This window comes from Triturus cristatus, chromosome 6 (genome assembly GCF_964204655.1).
Source record: "Triturus cristatus chromosome 6, aTriCri1.1, whole genome shotgun sequence".
In the NCBI taxonomy this organism is placed as follows: Eukaryota; Metazoa; Chordata; class Amphibia; order Caudata; family Salamandridae; genus Triturus; species Triturus cristatus.
In genome coordinates, this window is record NC_140589.1 from 878,803,080 (window position 1) to 878,819,149 (window position 16,070).

The 16,070-nt window shown below is 43.3% G+C and overlaps 1 protein-coding gene across 1 annotated transcript in view; it reads right to left on the reverse strand.

Moving 5' to 3' along the window:
• The window catches only part of LOC146817998 (dimethyladenosine transferase 2, mitochondrial-like), a 135,137-nt gene that overhangs the window by 25,888 nt on the left and 93,179 nt on the right, over positions 1-16,070 (reverse strand). Inside the window, exons 4-5 of the mRNA XM_085611474.1 lie at positions 11,076-11,224; positions 4,093-4,182 (exon numbers count right to left, since the gene is read on the reverse strand). Of these exons, the coding sequence (XP_085467600.1) occupies positions 4,093-4,182; positions 11,076-11,224 (239 nt within the window). The remainder of the gene's footprint in view (positions 1-4,092; positions 4,183-11,075; positions 11,225-16,070) is intronic.

Below are 16,070 nucleotides of genomic sequence, written 5' to 3' on the forward strand. Positions count from 1 at the left end.
TTTTTGACCTTGTACCTCCTTGCTTCAGTAAGTAAAACATCGTAGTCGTACTGTCTGTCCTTACTAAAACAGGTGAATTTCGAATTCTGGGTAGGAAAGCTTGCAGACCCAGGAACACCGCTCTTAACTCGAGCATGTTGATGTGCAATTGGGCTTCTTGCACTGTCCAATGGCCCTGTATTTCCAGTTCCTGAAGATGTGCTCCCCATCCGTGTAACAAGGCGTCTGTCGTCATGACATAGCTTGGAGATTGTGGTTTGAAAAGTAGGCCTCTTGAAAGGTTGTACCTGATGCCCCACCATGACAGTGCTTTTCTGATCTGAGGGGTGATAGTAATTTGATCCTCGAAGGATCCTCGGGCTTGCACCCATTGCTTGTCGAGTAGTTCTTGCAGCGGCCGCATGCGAAGTCGACAGTTGGGGACTAATGGAATGCAAGATGATATTCCCAGTAATGATTTGAAAATTCTTACTGAAGTGAACCTTTTTGCTTTTAATCGGGCTGTCAGCTGCATTATTTTTTTTCGTGCGCTCTTCTGAGGGGTACGCTTTTGCTTCTTGAGTTTACAACCTGGCTCTTAGGAACTGGATTGATTGTCCTGGAACGAGAGAAGACTTCTCCATGTTGATCCGCAATCCCAACTGTTGGAATAAAACTATGCAGCATTCTATGGCTTGCTGTGCTTCCTTGAACGATGCCCCCTTTATGAGCCAGTCGTCCAGGTACGGATATATCTGGTAGCCTTGCTGACTCAAATGCGCTGCGACTGGCACCATGCATTTTGTAAATACCCTTGGCACGGATCTGAGGCTGAAAGGTAATACCTTGAATTGGTAGTGGCGCCCTGCCACCGTGAATCGTAGATACTGCCTGTGTCTGATGTGGATTGGAATGTGAAAATAGGCATCTAAGAGATCTAACTATGCCATGTAATCCCTTGGCGCAACATTAGGAGAATCTCTTGTAGCGACAGCATCCGAAACAAAGTCTTCTTGATAGAATTGTTCAGGCCTCTGAGATCCATTACCTGCCTCCATTTGGTGGACTGCTTCTTCCTTATGAGGAAAAAATGTGAGTAGAATCCTCTCCCTCGCTGTTGAACTGGAACCTCCTCTATTGCTCCTTTCACAATGAGAGCCAAGACTTCCGCCTTCAGTGCCGAGAGATGATTCTGGTTCCTGTGAATGGGAGGTCGCGCTGGAGGTTTTTGTATGAACTCCAGGGTGTGGCCTTGATGTATAATATCCAACACCCATCTGTCCGATGTTATTGATAGCCACTGATGAAAATAGCGAGAGAGGTAATGGATCTGATTGGGGCGTGACGTGGTGGACAGCGCCTGAAAATCGTCACTGTCTCCTATTGGAGTCCTGCGCCCTTCCCCTTGTGACAGGCTTTCTCCTAGATTGCTGCTGATAAGAGGAGTTAGAGGAGCGAAATTTCTGGTTATTGTTTTATTGACGGTATCGCTGCTGGTAAGGTTGATACCTGTTAGATTGAAATGAAGATCTTGGATTGAATTGACCTCCTGATCCTCTTCCGCAAAAAGTTTGAAATCTTCCCTGCTGCAGAGAGACCAAGGCTTTTGCACCGTCTGTGTCTGCCCTTATACCTTGTAACGAATCATCTATATGCCTTCTGAAAAGGTTCTCTCCATCAAAAGGCATATCCACGATCTTTGCCTGCACTTTGGGCCTGAAAGATGTAGCCTTCAGCCACCCTTGCCGTCGAAGCGCTACCACTGCAGCCATTTGTCTGAAACCTAGAGACGATATGTCCATGGCTATGTCGGAAGCAGCTCTAGCTCCATCTTGTAAAATTACAGCCGCCTCTTCCTTCTTGTTTTCTGGAAGAGGAGCCAAAAGTGGAGCAATGTCCGACCACATCTGGCGGTTATAACGACTGACAAGTGCCAATGCATTCGTAGCCTTGATCGAAGCTGCTGCCAACACTGCAAAGCGCTTCCCTGCGCCATCCATCTTTTTTCCCTCCTTATCAGGGGGAACCGTCAAAGTAGAGACAGAGTTTTTGGAGCGTCTCTGCGCCGCCTGCATAACAACCGATTCAGGCCTAGGATGACCTATTAGGCACGCCGGTGATGATTCTGGGGTGCGGTACTTTTTCCTCGATCCTCGGGACGGATACTGCCACTGAGGCCGGATTTTTCATAATCTTCAGTCCCTCATCACAGATGTGATTGATGATTGGTATCGTTCGTATAGATTTTCTTGAAGGTTCTTTAAAGTCGTATAAGAAACACTCATTTTCCTTTACTGGCAAAGGAAGCTCGAACCTTTTGGAAGCTTTCTCCATTAAGTCATGGAAACCACCAATGTCTTCCGGTGGTGAGTTTACCGGAGATGGTGATGGTACTGGCGAAGAAATGACATACTGATCTCACTCATCGACCCCAGGATCGTTTGGCAGTAATTCTCCTTCCTCTGGCTGTACCTCCGGTTCGCTTTCAGCAAAGTCATCCCTAATTGTTATTATTTTAGGGGTATGCACCGTTTGCACCTGGGGTGAAGGCTGAACCACTGGAGTCTGAACCATCTGCTGTGGTAAGCCCGTGGTGTTGGCGGCAGGAGTATTGGCATCTGGGAAATGGCGGTAATAGTCGTTGATCATATGTCTTAAGTCGGAGACTAGGTAAATAGGCACAGATATTGAGTCTTCCCTGACATTATCCTCTTCATCATAATCATAGGCTTGCTGGAATGATTCATACCTCTTGGAGCCTTGAACTGGCCGGTCTTTAAACGACTGTTCTTCTTGAACTTCCTGAACGCCTTCTTTGTCTGTCTCCTGGCTTTTAGTGTGGAGTTGTGAGGGACTATAAGCTACTCCGTATGGGCCTTCAGCTTCTGACTCCTGTAAATCCAGCAGCTTAGAAGTAGGAAGCGGCGAGATCTTTGACCATGCAGTAAAATCTGCTGTTTTCTTCGACAGTGGAAATCTCTTTATAGTAATGGATCTAGTCATTGGAGACTTGAAAGACGTCGTCGACGGAACGTCCGTCGACGAAGTTTGCACACCCGTCGTCGACAGCGTCAACGACAGTCGTGTTGTCAGCAGCGTCATCAATGGTGTAGTCGACGGTGTCGTTGACGGTGTTGTCAATGATGCAATAGTCGTCGAGGACGACACGGTCGGCGTTGAGATCCTCGACGTCTTCGTCGGTGTCGAGACGGAGGAAACCATGGACTTTGTCGACGGGAGCGACAACGGAGCTTTTGTGTCTGAAGACTTTTTGAGGGGTGAATGAGGCAAAGACGACGATGAATCTTTGGGTTTTGCTTTTTCTATTTTTTGTTTCTTCACCTCAACTTTCTCCTCAGACAACTCCCTTTTGTGTTTGGAAGAGGAGTGTCCTTTAGATTCCCCATCAGACTCAGAGTCTGAAGCATTCTTTTTCTTCTGAAGCCATAATAATAAGCAAGCTTCTCTGTCTTTCAAGGTTTTTGCCGAGAAAGTGCGAAAGTATTTGCATCCTTGGGGACGTGCTTAGGGTAAAGGCAGTATAAGCATTCTTAGTAGGGGTCCTCAGAGTATAATCTGGCCTTCCCACAAGATTTGCAAGATCTGAACAGCCTCTTCTTAGAGCCTTCTGACATGGTGAAGAAAGAGGAAAAACAGTACCTCAATCCAAGAACTGTAGAAAGGTCAAAAGTTCACCAAGTAACCAAGAACTGAGCAGAGCTCAGGGAGACTCCTCACACGACGGCGATTGGAAATCTGAGGTATGGTGGCTCTGTTGGGGATTGTGATCTCAGGGCTGGCAGCTGATTGGTTGGTGTTTGGACCACATAATAATGGTGATATGCTACCTAACTATATACTTTCCTATGGGATGTAGTTTTTTCTTTTACTGCTATGGTTATTCTTTTACCGTGAGACTCCCACCATGACGATGGGGAAGATACAAGCATGTGAATCTATGAAAGATTCAATACTGGAGAACTTAACCTTCATGGCATTATTTTAATGGAGGAGGCATGCGATCAACGAATTCGGTGGCAGTGTCTGGGTTAGACCTCAAAGCACACAAAAACAAAACAGAGATAGTATATACCATCCCAAATAAAACATTACCATGAGTAACAGCTCCATATGACATGCAGTTTGATAAAGAACACTAATTGCTTGATAACTCCTCATTTCCCCAGGGCCTGCTATCAATTTCTGTAACGAAACAAAAAAAAATGGTCTGAGAAAATTTAAAATTTAAAACAGGTTATTATATACAACAGTTCGATGTAACAAATTACCGAAAGCAGTACTGAGGAGAGTAATATTTAGTCAAAATTGGTATAATGCATCCATCTATTTAAGATCATCAAGGATACTGCAATTTATTAGAAAGAAAATATATTTACCCGCAACACCAATTCTGCATCCTTAGTACCTTCATTAAATGCATAAACCCGGACTATCTTCAGGGGTCAAGAACACTTTTCCCAACGATGATGACCATCTCAACATTTAGGGACTCCTATTTGAGTCTAGGGGTCAGTGCTAGATACTTCTACTAACATTGAAGTTCTTGGCATAATAAAGGTGCGACGGCCCTCGAGTAATTTTTGTGGTGTGTTGTTTTAGGTGGACGAGGAAGGGAGGGCTGTCTTGCCAGATGGGCACAGGTAACACCACAGCTCCACCCTCCCCCTTCTGCTGGAGGGCCTGCAAATCCACTGAGAAGAGTGGCGATCCGTTTCCAGAAAAGTAACTTATTCCAATCTAGCAACATCTGTTCCTTTATTTTCAGGTAACTGCAGGCAAATGTTCCAAAGCTCAAGCTTTATACGCACCCATCAGTAATAAAGTAATAAAGCCAACAGGTCTCGTCTAAATAAGGTATTGGCTTTGTCAATGTTTTTTAGCCATATCGTACAGCAGTGTGCATGACGTACAGAATGGCTTAAAGTCTATAATACATTTCTTTTCAAAAGCACAGCCTGCACCCATGTGAGCCGCCAGCATTAGAGAGGGGACATCCATCTCGATAGTTAGAGTGGGTTATGTATCTGTAAAGGGCAAGGCTCAAGACGTTCTGTGCGATACACCATTGTAAACTGGTTTGTAGCTTCTGTGACACAAGCATTAGATCCTCAAGCATTAGATCCTCCTTGTTCCCTATAGTCTGCGACCATCGATTTGCGAGCCACTCTTGATGCGTCTTAATGTGAAGGCACGCATGTGGCACTAGGTGAATGGGAATGTCACCATTTCCAACAACTTCATTACTTTTCTTACTGCTAGAAATGTAGATGTGGGGTGTAGGGGAATTGTGTTCAGTAACGACAACGTGCTAAGCTTTCAGAGCTGCAATGGCTTTCTCAGTGTTATTATTGGCATGCAGGAATTCCTTGTTTTGCATCAGAGTTGGAGATGAAATCTGAAGTTTCAATGTGAAGTGTAACAGGTATCAAAGTTGAAAGAAAGGATACTGCCCTGTAAGATGCAAGGAGTGTAAAGTATTCCCCCGAGCTGAACCACAGAAATCTGCACTGCAGTGTGTAAATGGTAGTGGTTGCACTTTTTAGTTTGACTGTTTGAAGAAAACGTAAGTTGCCTCCGGTAATGCGGAAATGGTTCCTGTCTAAAGAAGTTACCCCCTTTGCTTACGACAGCCCACTTCCCTTTCTACTTTCTATCCTCACCCACCCCCAACTAAGGCGGAGGAAATACTTCATAGTCTTGATCCAAAGAGAGCGGTCAGCTTATACGTGGACAGAACAAGTGAATTCAGATCAGATGATCATCTCTTTGTTGGATATATGAAATGATGAAGGGCAAGCAGGTTAACAAAATAACACTATCCAGATGGGCAGCTATCGAAAATCCGGTACATCAAGATCTGCTATGCCATAGCACACTAGGATCCTCCAGAAGTATTTGACCTCATTCTACCAAAGAAAAGTCTTCTACATCAGAACTGTCGAAAGAGGGGCCAGTGGTGGAAATTTGAAAAACGGCAACATGGTCTTCCCTTCTCACTTTTGCAAAGCACTTTTGCTTAGATCCCGAAGTAAGGAAAGATTGTCACTTTGGCTAATTCAGTTCTGTAGGACAGTTTGGTATAAGCAGCCATGCATCTTCCAATGGATGTGGGATTTCTTGAGGAATCTATTCAAAAGGTGAGAACTCTGCTGGTAGAAGTATCCATCAGAAGAACAAGTTACTTGCCTTCTGGTGCATACTGAATTCCACACCGACGCACCCACCTTTCCGTTGCTCTGCTGGTAGAAGTATCCATCAGAAGAACAAGTTACTTGCCTTCTGGTGCATACTGAATTCCACACCGACGCACCCACCTTTCCGTTGCATGGCTAAATATACTAAGTCTTTTTAACATGTACTCTTAATTTTACTGTAAACTGCACATATCTGATTAAGATGTTGGTTTCATCAATTCACCTACAAGATGAGCTAAAAAAAATAGATAGAAACAGACATAAGCACGTCGACCACTTGCTTTATGGTTCTAGTGAAGACACACGGTGCAGTGTGCGCCATCAGGGTGGAGCCAGCACCCTTTAATACTCGTAGGAGAGCCGTCGAAAAGTTTTAGATCCAGTCGGATGCCTGGGATATTTAAAAAAAAAAAAAAAGTAATCTTCAAAAAAGAATTTCTGATGGATACTGCAATGTCCGTTTGAAAATCCTCCCTAAAACTTTGCTTCTCATTTGCCATGTCAACATCTCCAGGCTGTTAATCTTCCTCATCAGCAACATAACAAAAGTGTCTGCAGGTTCAGTAGCGGATCCCAAAGCATTTTGGGATGACTGAGGACGACTGGTGTATTTCCGACGTCTCTCGGTCCTCCGTGGCTACTTGAAGTTTTTTTTAAAGCTGAAGACACCATTGAGACTATTGTTTTTACATCTTTGATAATTGATTTTTTCATGTGCTTTGTTCCAATGTTTGGTTGGAATATTGTAGGCTTTTTGTAATGTTGCAACAACTTTAGAAACCCAAATTGGTAGGTCAACAGGTGACATCTAGTCTGGATCAGACTTTTAAAAAATGCTCTTTTGGAGAACCCTAGCGAATCACAACAGAGCCAAACTGTCTCAGGGAATTAATCTATTTATACAACACTGAAACATATGTTGATTTCTAGTTGCACAAATTCTTACTATTTAATCCGTTTGTCATCAAAGTTCCTAATTGAACTCAAAGAAAAATCAAACCTAAAAAATGAATCGGTTCACCTGCGATATGATTACTATGCATCCAAGTAAGTTGAATATGGAGGACACGCAAGCAACTGAAAGGGTATGGTAACTACACAGGGATACAGACTGCTATGCAATGGCCACTGACTGATACCATACTACATCTACTTATGTTTTGATGGAAAATTCACTGGGTCCATCTTGAGCAGTAATATGGCACCGTCCTATGTGGATATTTAGAAGTACATTCTTGAGACAAAGTGTTTTTTTAAACTTATAATGCAATTCTAACACAACCCATTGGATGTATCACATCAATGGCGTCCTTGATATACGGTCAGTCACTGAAAGCAAATCAGTTGACAATGTTTAACAGTAACTGACATTCAATCAAATGTACTTTTCACAAAGGTAATCCTTCTTGAATACTACAATTTATCCAAACAGTAATCAGATTCATACGAAATTAAATGTACAACCCCCTGATAGAAACATCCAGCCAATCTCCTCTAATTTTCCTTCAAAAGCACCACATTCAAAATTTCAAGCAATTTCAGGGGGTGTGGAATTCCTATTTTGCCCCACGCCCAGGACATATGGTTTGGGGTCAAGGACAACAGGTTTTCATGTTTATTTTGTCCTTGGGGCAAGAAGGCCCAACCCCCGGCAGCACAAACACTTTGGCTGCCAGTTTGCAGTACCACATTAAGGATCAGGGAAGGGCATTGTCTGCAGATACGGTAATATCGGTGTCCATATGTTAATGCTGTTCTAAATTGAATTTATGCTTCATCAACGCAAAGCCTTTATTATTAGGGTGAGTGCTCTAAGGAAGTATCACAAGCTCGGATTGTACTACTGACAGTGGTTTCAGTATAAAAATGTGCGCACGTGTTTACTAAGTTTAACAATATGATGCTACATATAATGCTCCCAGAATGCTCTCTGATTAGATGCAGATATTTGATATTTAAAATCAAGATTGAGGACACTTTACTTTCAAAATAAAAAGTTCACAGAAAAATGCCACTAGGAAAGAAAAACGTTTCACTAAACTACTGTGAACTTTTATGTATCATTTCTTTGAAGCATCATTTGGTAAAATGTGTTGACGCTTGCTATTATTTCCAAAATATTCATTATGGATAATCAGTGCAACCAATTTCAACAAGATTATGGGTAACATGAAAATAAACAAGCACTGGCAAAGCCAACAGTTCTGACATTGTTGGTCAGCATTTTGGTTTTGTCAGTGTTTCTGTTTTGACGTGGTTTTTGTAAAATGGTATTGTGGTAGGAGCTGCTGGGCCCTCACCATTATAAAAAAAACATTGCCAAAAAGCTAACATTTTTTGGGCTCAAAAGGTCCACATAGCCACAGTAGTCCTTTGCACTGAAAAAAAATACTTTATGTGCGGATATGCACCTTGAGAAGAAGCAGAATGCCGTCACTCAATGTGAAGTCAGCCGATAAATAGAGAGTGATAGAATTTTAATAAAAACAAAGGGTCTTGGTTAATACCAATTCATAATGATAATCACAAAAGTACACCCAATGGTAAATGTCCTAGCATTAGTGCAGACTTACGGAGTTGCGGCTTACATGAATTTATAAAAATGTACAGAAGTAAGCTAGGAAATTGTATTCCTACAAAATATGTGTGAACTGCACTTTAGCACGAGCAAATATGCATGCGAAGATTTGCTCATGCAAAAACTGCTGATTATTTGCAGGTTCACCGCTCCTCCAATCCCTTTTTTCTCAACCCTGAAAGAAGTTTTACTCATGTCCTTGTCAGGATGGAAAAAGATTAGAGAAGAGCTGGTGAAAACCCCTCAAACATCCAAATTAGTAGGTTTGCACAGACTCAAAAGGGCATTCCACCCTTGCTGCTACTTTCAGCCCCAGTATGTAAATATGTGGAAAGTTGGCAAAATAAGAGAAATGCTAGCATTCAAACCCAATTATAGTATGAGCCCTGGCATAATCAGAGGCTATTATCAGAGCTCTTATATAATGAGATTGCTGCCATAATTTGTTGCTGTACTATGTGGCACCAAAGGGACAAGTGGATTTGTTTACAGCACAAGTAGATGTATGAAGCAAACTGTCCTATGGAAAAGCAGTTATTTTATAGATTTCAAACACCCCTGACACTACCCCAAGGGCCCAATGAGAACTGCAAATACTGTCAGACTGACGCATTGGATTACATGGTATGTGCTGGCAAAGCTGTCCCGCTCGCCCCCGCATGCCTCCTATGCGTGCTCAGTCGCTGAGGTCAGTTCTGTCCCACCTCCTACACACCACAAGTGGACAGGAGAGCCATGGAGCGCCGGGAAGTAGCTCGTATATGGGGACAGAGGCAGCAAGGAGGGTGAAGAGCACGAAACCGGCTCCTGCGCTGGCAAGAGCTGTGCTGATGAAAAAAGGGGTCTGCCATAGTAAAAGATGAAGCGCAATGGCACCATGTTGATTAAAGAGAAACAGGCCGCGCACCACCTTAAGCGACCGGCCTGCTGCAGCCATGCCAGTAACCAAACCCACAAAAAAAAAAATCTGTTGAAATTTACAAAAAATGTTCCTGATCACAAAGTAATGCAGTAAAAACAACACGTAAAAACAACACTTAACAACAACGGCCCAATGAGTACTGCAAAAGTGAAGTCAGATTGACGAATCAAATTATGCCATGTTTGCTGGTAAAGCTGGCCCACTCTCCCCCGCAGCCTCCTGTGTGTGCTGCCCAGGCGGGAGTGAGGTCTCGTGGCACACAAAAAAGACAATAGTGTCACAAAGGAACATAAATTTGAAAAAGAGGAAGAACAAATGGAACAGTGGCAGTCAGAAACAGCATAAGGAGAGACAAATTAAACATTCACCAAACAAAAACAGCCATTTACAAAGAGCATTAACAGGAGCCAAAAGAAAAGATCGGAGGTGCTTCAAGCCCATTTTCTAGATATAGCATGTCTCAAAGAGACAGCGCACGCACTGCCTAGGCCAGACCTAAAACATGAGGTGGAAAACCATGGCAGTCCTGTCCTGAAAAAACAGGTATTCCAACTGTCAGAAAGTGAGGTTTATTTATGTTTAAGGCCGCCATGACATTTGGACAAGATTTTGCTATGTTACACAAGTTGTGAAGTGTAAGGGCTAGGGTGGCACTTAACAACTCATTACATAACAGAGCCCATTTACAACGAATGCAACCTGCGTTATTAAATAATAGGTAACTAAGGCAAGTGGAATGATGTAATTGTGCATCCGCTGTGTTTTCAACAGAATTATACATTTACTGCCCTTGCTAATCCATCATTGGCCGCCAATTGTTTAGATGTTATTCTACCCCCCCCCCCCCCCCCCCAAAAAAAGTCTAGCTCAAACAGGTCAAAAGTTTTTTTAAAAGATCATTCCACACGTGTTACTGCGTGGTGACTGGCTCTTTGAATAGATTAACCGGCCACCCTTCAGTGGCTGACTGCTGTAATTAGCTGTGAAACCGATACTGAGGAGGTGAACCCCTTGTCCAGTGTTATTGTGTAAAAAATGGGAAAATGTTATAAAATGTGCTACATTACACCACATAATCTGCTCTTTTTTACTGCATAATGGGGTCAACGCCGCAACACAATTTGGACCTTACCATCTGCATAATCCATTTGGCAGCACTCTGTACAACTAACAAGCTAAACGTTTTGTTACAAATAAAAATCGTAAAGAAAATGTTTCATCACAATCTTGCCCGCAGTCCCCATTTTAGATTTTCGAGCTAGGAGGACTAGGAGTCCAGGTACTCTGCAGTATAAAGTATCTCACTGCAGGCAGTATTTTGAGGGGAAGACGTAATCAACAACCGGTGAAAAAAAACGTTTGCATGATGTGGTGTACCTACCCTGTATTCCTTTTCACTGATAAACATGTTCAACTCTATTCTGCCGTATCTGAATATGGAAATCCTTTCATACAAAGAGTAGATTAGCTTCCACAGCATGCTCTTCTCCGTTTTCTCGGGGAAGAGTCCGACAACTTTCACAGGAACATCTGTTGAAAACAGAACAGAGAAAACATTATTTTGTGTCAGTTTATGAGAACTTACCTTTAAATAATGCACAGTTATATGCAATGAGAACGAAAGCTAGTTCTAAACCCAGAGTCCGATAGTGTGCCCTGAAATTTCTTGAACAGAAGGGAATGTGTAGTACAGAAATCCTTAAAGCTCTCGTATGCATGTATCTACAATATCCATGAAAGACACCTAGTACAGTGCTTTTGAGTTAGGGCCTAAGCACACCTGGGAGACTTTCAGTAGTGCACAGCTGTAGGACATTAGCAATTTCAGGTTTTTGAGCAAAATAATCACTTTCTCACCCGGCCACAAGGAGGCAGCACTACAAACAAGTTGGGCATGAGAAATGAACTAATTCTTCACAGCAACACTTATCACTGGAAAAGAAACTGATCATTTGCAACGCGATAGTAAAAGATGTGCGCTTTTGTGCGTTTTGCTACCTGCTGTCCTATAACAATTTTATAGCTAAGCAATATCGTGGACCACACGGATATGCAAGAAGGGAGAAGATTCATTTTGCTGAACAAACTTTATGAGCAGAGTAAAGCTGTACCCTCCAAAAATAAATTACAAAAAAAGAGTCAAGAGATAAAGATAGCCTTGTAAGTGGTGGACTAAGCAAGCATTGGAAAAGCCAATAGTTCTCACCAATAAATATGGACACAGAGCTATTTGCTCTGCCAGTGTTTGTTTGCTTTAGTCTTGCTTATGGCTAAAATCATATCAGTGGTGCCGGTTCCCGAGCATGCATGTATGCACATTAGCAGCCACATTGGATTAATTTTTCTTATACTTAAATCATTTTAAGAAGGCCAGTTTGTGAGCATGTAATGAATGCATGGGCGGCCATGATGGAGTGTGTGCACGCACAAACATGCTGCACCACCATCTTGAAATAATTTTTTATGCTTTATTCATCCTTCCTGCCACAATAAGGTGATTAGGGCTCATCAGCCAGGAATAGATTTGTTCCAGTGGCACAGTGATAATGGAACCTATTTCTGGGCATATCTATCACACTTATAACGTGAACTGCTACAACAACAAGGGGAAAGACGGAATGCTTGAATTAATCTCAGCCACTGGCAATCGCTTGGCCTGCATCTCAATTCATTGTTTTTCGCCCACCATGCCATCTCACTTTGGACCCAGCCACATGCACATCACTCTTGACACTGCTCTAATAGGAGCAGTCAAGCCCGAACCGCCAGGCCAGGTCCTCCCTGAACCCGAACATAAGTAACCGAGGACCAGATTCGCCCCGATTAGGGCTCATCCGCTATGTGGACTGCTCCCATCTCGTTATTGCAGTTGACGCCCAAAGTGAGACGGGTAGGCGCAGGCATATTTATTTGTAATTCTGAAGTCATTGTGACATGCCGGTCGCTTCCTAGGACTCAGACCCTGGAGGGGAGCTTTTTCATCTGATTCCTTCATTTTCTTGTAACTAACTATGGTTGATTTGTGCTTAGATTGCTTGCTTTTCCAGCATCTTTCACACCAGAACAGCGTTTGTCAAGAATGTGTCATTTGACAAACTCAATTACCGATTTATATCCTTTCTAGTTGGTATAGGTAAGTAAGTCACCTTCATTCAAAATTGATCTTTGTTCTACAAGCAGCTTCTGAATTGTTTTTCTAACATCTCTATTTGATATTCCTACTTATTTAGTATAAATTCCCAAGCAAGGTTCATAAACACTCAGAACCGAATGCAAGTACTGGAATGCAACTCTGGTCTAGACGGTTGAACCATTCACCAGGTACTTAAGTTAATCATTCCTGTTCAACTATGGACTGCTTGATCCTGTAGTTAAAATATGGTCTGTTATTGATATAATATTCATCACTTAATAGCATGAGATTTACACTTAATTTTTTGGTTGCAGTGTCACACTTAAGATCATTACAATTGATATGTCAAAAGCGTTAGTGCTTTATACAGGTGCTCCGTTGTCAACAACTTATGGTTTATTTTACTATGCTTTTTTAAATAGTTTTTTGGGGTCAACTATAATCTCCTGTAACTATTGTGGTCCTGAGGATGGTCTCACGTACTGCAGACATTCGAGACCGAAACGTCAACGCGGGTTCAACTTCTTTTTTTATAAAACTTCTGAATCACCACCCTTGAATCAACGGGCTTATGTAATGGACTGATTACTTGATTATAAAGAGTAGACTGTGCATACATTAATCTATGTCGTGGAAGTTTCACTCGGTGTATATGAACATGATCAATGTATGAAGGATTGATGTGTTTGGTTTGTTTCCAATTCTCTACAACATCTTCAATCTAATAATATAGAGATTTTTCAACCATGTTTATACTTGTGCACACCTGTTCTGTTTGCGATTGATTCATATGGTTATCAATTTATACCAGAATTTAGTTCAGGATTAAATATTTCCATCACCACTTTGGAACAAACAACTAATTTGAGGTACTGATTATACATTCAAAATAATTCCCTTGCGGGCAATCTAACTTTACTATTGTTATACCCAATGTCACAAGGGGTTACTGGGTTGCTCATTTTTTGATGCCGCTTCCATAGGCAGCCAAAACTACCAGCAACTGCCCATTCGCAAAGCCATTTGTGGTGGCAGAGGTAATGTTGCTGCCCTCTTTCTCCTTCGTTTTCTTTTTCTTACTGGCTTTTCCTGTTCCTTGTTTCTTTCCCAGTTACAATGAACATAAGGCAGGGTCACTGGAATTATGCTATTGTGCTGCTTTTTTTGCATAGTTAAGGATTTGTCGCATTTTCCACATAATCCATCATCTGCTGCATAATCGGCAGATTTCAACAAAAAACATCAGTTTCCAGCCCTACAGTTCAAAAGTTACTAAAAATACAGCTACACATGTTACCGCCCAGGGGAGGGCATTTTTTAAAGCCGGGCTGGCCACCTTTCTGTTCCTTATTGCTATATTTGGGTATTAAACTGGTACTAAGGAGGTGCAACCAATGCCCAGACAGTGTTACCAAGTTTAACAATGAAGAATAATGAAGTGATACTGTTACAAAATGCACTGCATAATTTGCTTTTTCGTGCCGCATAGTTTACTCAACCTTGCCGCATAATTTGGACCTCTCCTGCCGCATAATTTCAGTGGCCTGACAAGGTGAAAAGCTGTGCTGGAGCAGGTATGGGCCCTGCCTTTACCCTGCAAAGGATGTTGTGTCATTCTGTTGGGGAGGGAGCTGTGTGTGTAGATGGAGGAGTAAATAGTGCTGTGAAGGGAAGGCGCCTATAAAAAGCTGGGGTGCCAAATATCCTAACTCCTCTTAGCTGAAGCAATAACCAACAGGGAGACGGACAATGCAGTCAAGCGCTCAACGATGTTGTTTATGGGTGGTGATGAACTCTACGACCTGTTTCAGGACCTGCCCGACACGGGGGACGGCAACGATTATGACAAAGCGGTGAGAGCGCTGGATAGGCACTTTGACCCACAGGTCAATCCGGATTTCGAGCATTTCAAGTTGCGCCAGGCGAAGCAAAAGGGATGACAAATCCATTGACATGTTTTTTGCAAGATTAAGAAAGCTGGCAAGCTCCTGTGTGGAAATTGACGGCTTGTTTGAGACTCGAGCACAACTGATTGTGGGGTGCAAGTCTTTGGAACTTCGCAAGTTAATACTACGCCAACCAGGAATATCGTTGGATGATATCCTTATCCTGGGAAGGTCCCACAAGTTGGCTGATGCGAGGGCGGGAGAGATGGAGTCAGCATTGGCGCGACGGCCGACCACCCCACAGCCTATCTACCCAACGCCGATAAAGGAGGAGAGGGTGGATGCTATCAAGAAAGCATACATCAGAGGAAGTGCCAGCTCTGGAGGAGCTAATGAGCGTTAAGGGAAGCCAGGATGTAAGAACTGTGGGATGGCGAGCCACTCCCAGAGAGGATATGTGGCGCATGGCTGGCAGTGCCTGAAGTGTAATCGGTATGGACATTTTGCAAAGGTGTGCATGGGGTCTGGCCGCGCCTGATCGGGATGCAACAGAGGCACAAAAATCCCAGCAGAGTGCAAAGACTGTACAAGAGATAGAAGCGTTGGATAGCAGATGTCAGAAGATCCACCTTATAGACGATGAAGGGGACGATGACTTCTTCGTTGTTTCCAATATACGGGGCATGACCACTAACAGGAGACCCCCGCCTGTGTGCCAGATATGGATCGGAGACAACAACGTGAAGGCCTTGATTGACACTGGAGCATCAGTCAACCTCCTTGATGCAGTGCAATACGAAGCGTTGGTTCCCAAACCGACACTGCTAAAGACAAAGGCTCAGATCTTCACATACGGGGGAAGCATGCCTATACCTCTCCAAGGTGTGGTGGAGGTGGACATCCGGCATGGGGACCGGTCAGAACACACAAGATTTCATGTCACCTGTGTGAGAAAGTGCCATCTTTCTTGCATGGTATGCCCCCACTTTTTGCTGAATTGCTGAATGTACTGTGACTGAGTGTGCCCTGGACTCCTGCCAATCAGGTGCCCAGGGCCTATGTTCCTTCCCTAAAAACCTCAAACCCTGGCCACATGCCAGCCCCTGGTAAATGGTACCCTAGGTACCCAGGGCCTTGTGACCAGGGAAGGCCTCTAAGGGCTGCAGCACTCATTGTGCCACCCTTAGAGGCCCTGTACCCAAACTTACACACTGCCCTTGCAGGCTGAGTGTCTGGGTACAAGACAAAACAAAGAGTCGACATGGCACACACCCCTGTGTGCCATGCCCACCACCTACACTGCCCTGGCATACATCAGCCACCCCTCTAGTTGGGTGCCCTATGCCAGTGGTTTGGG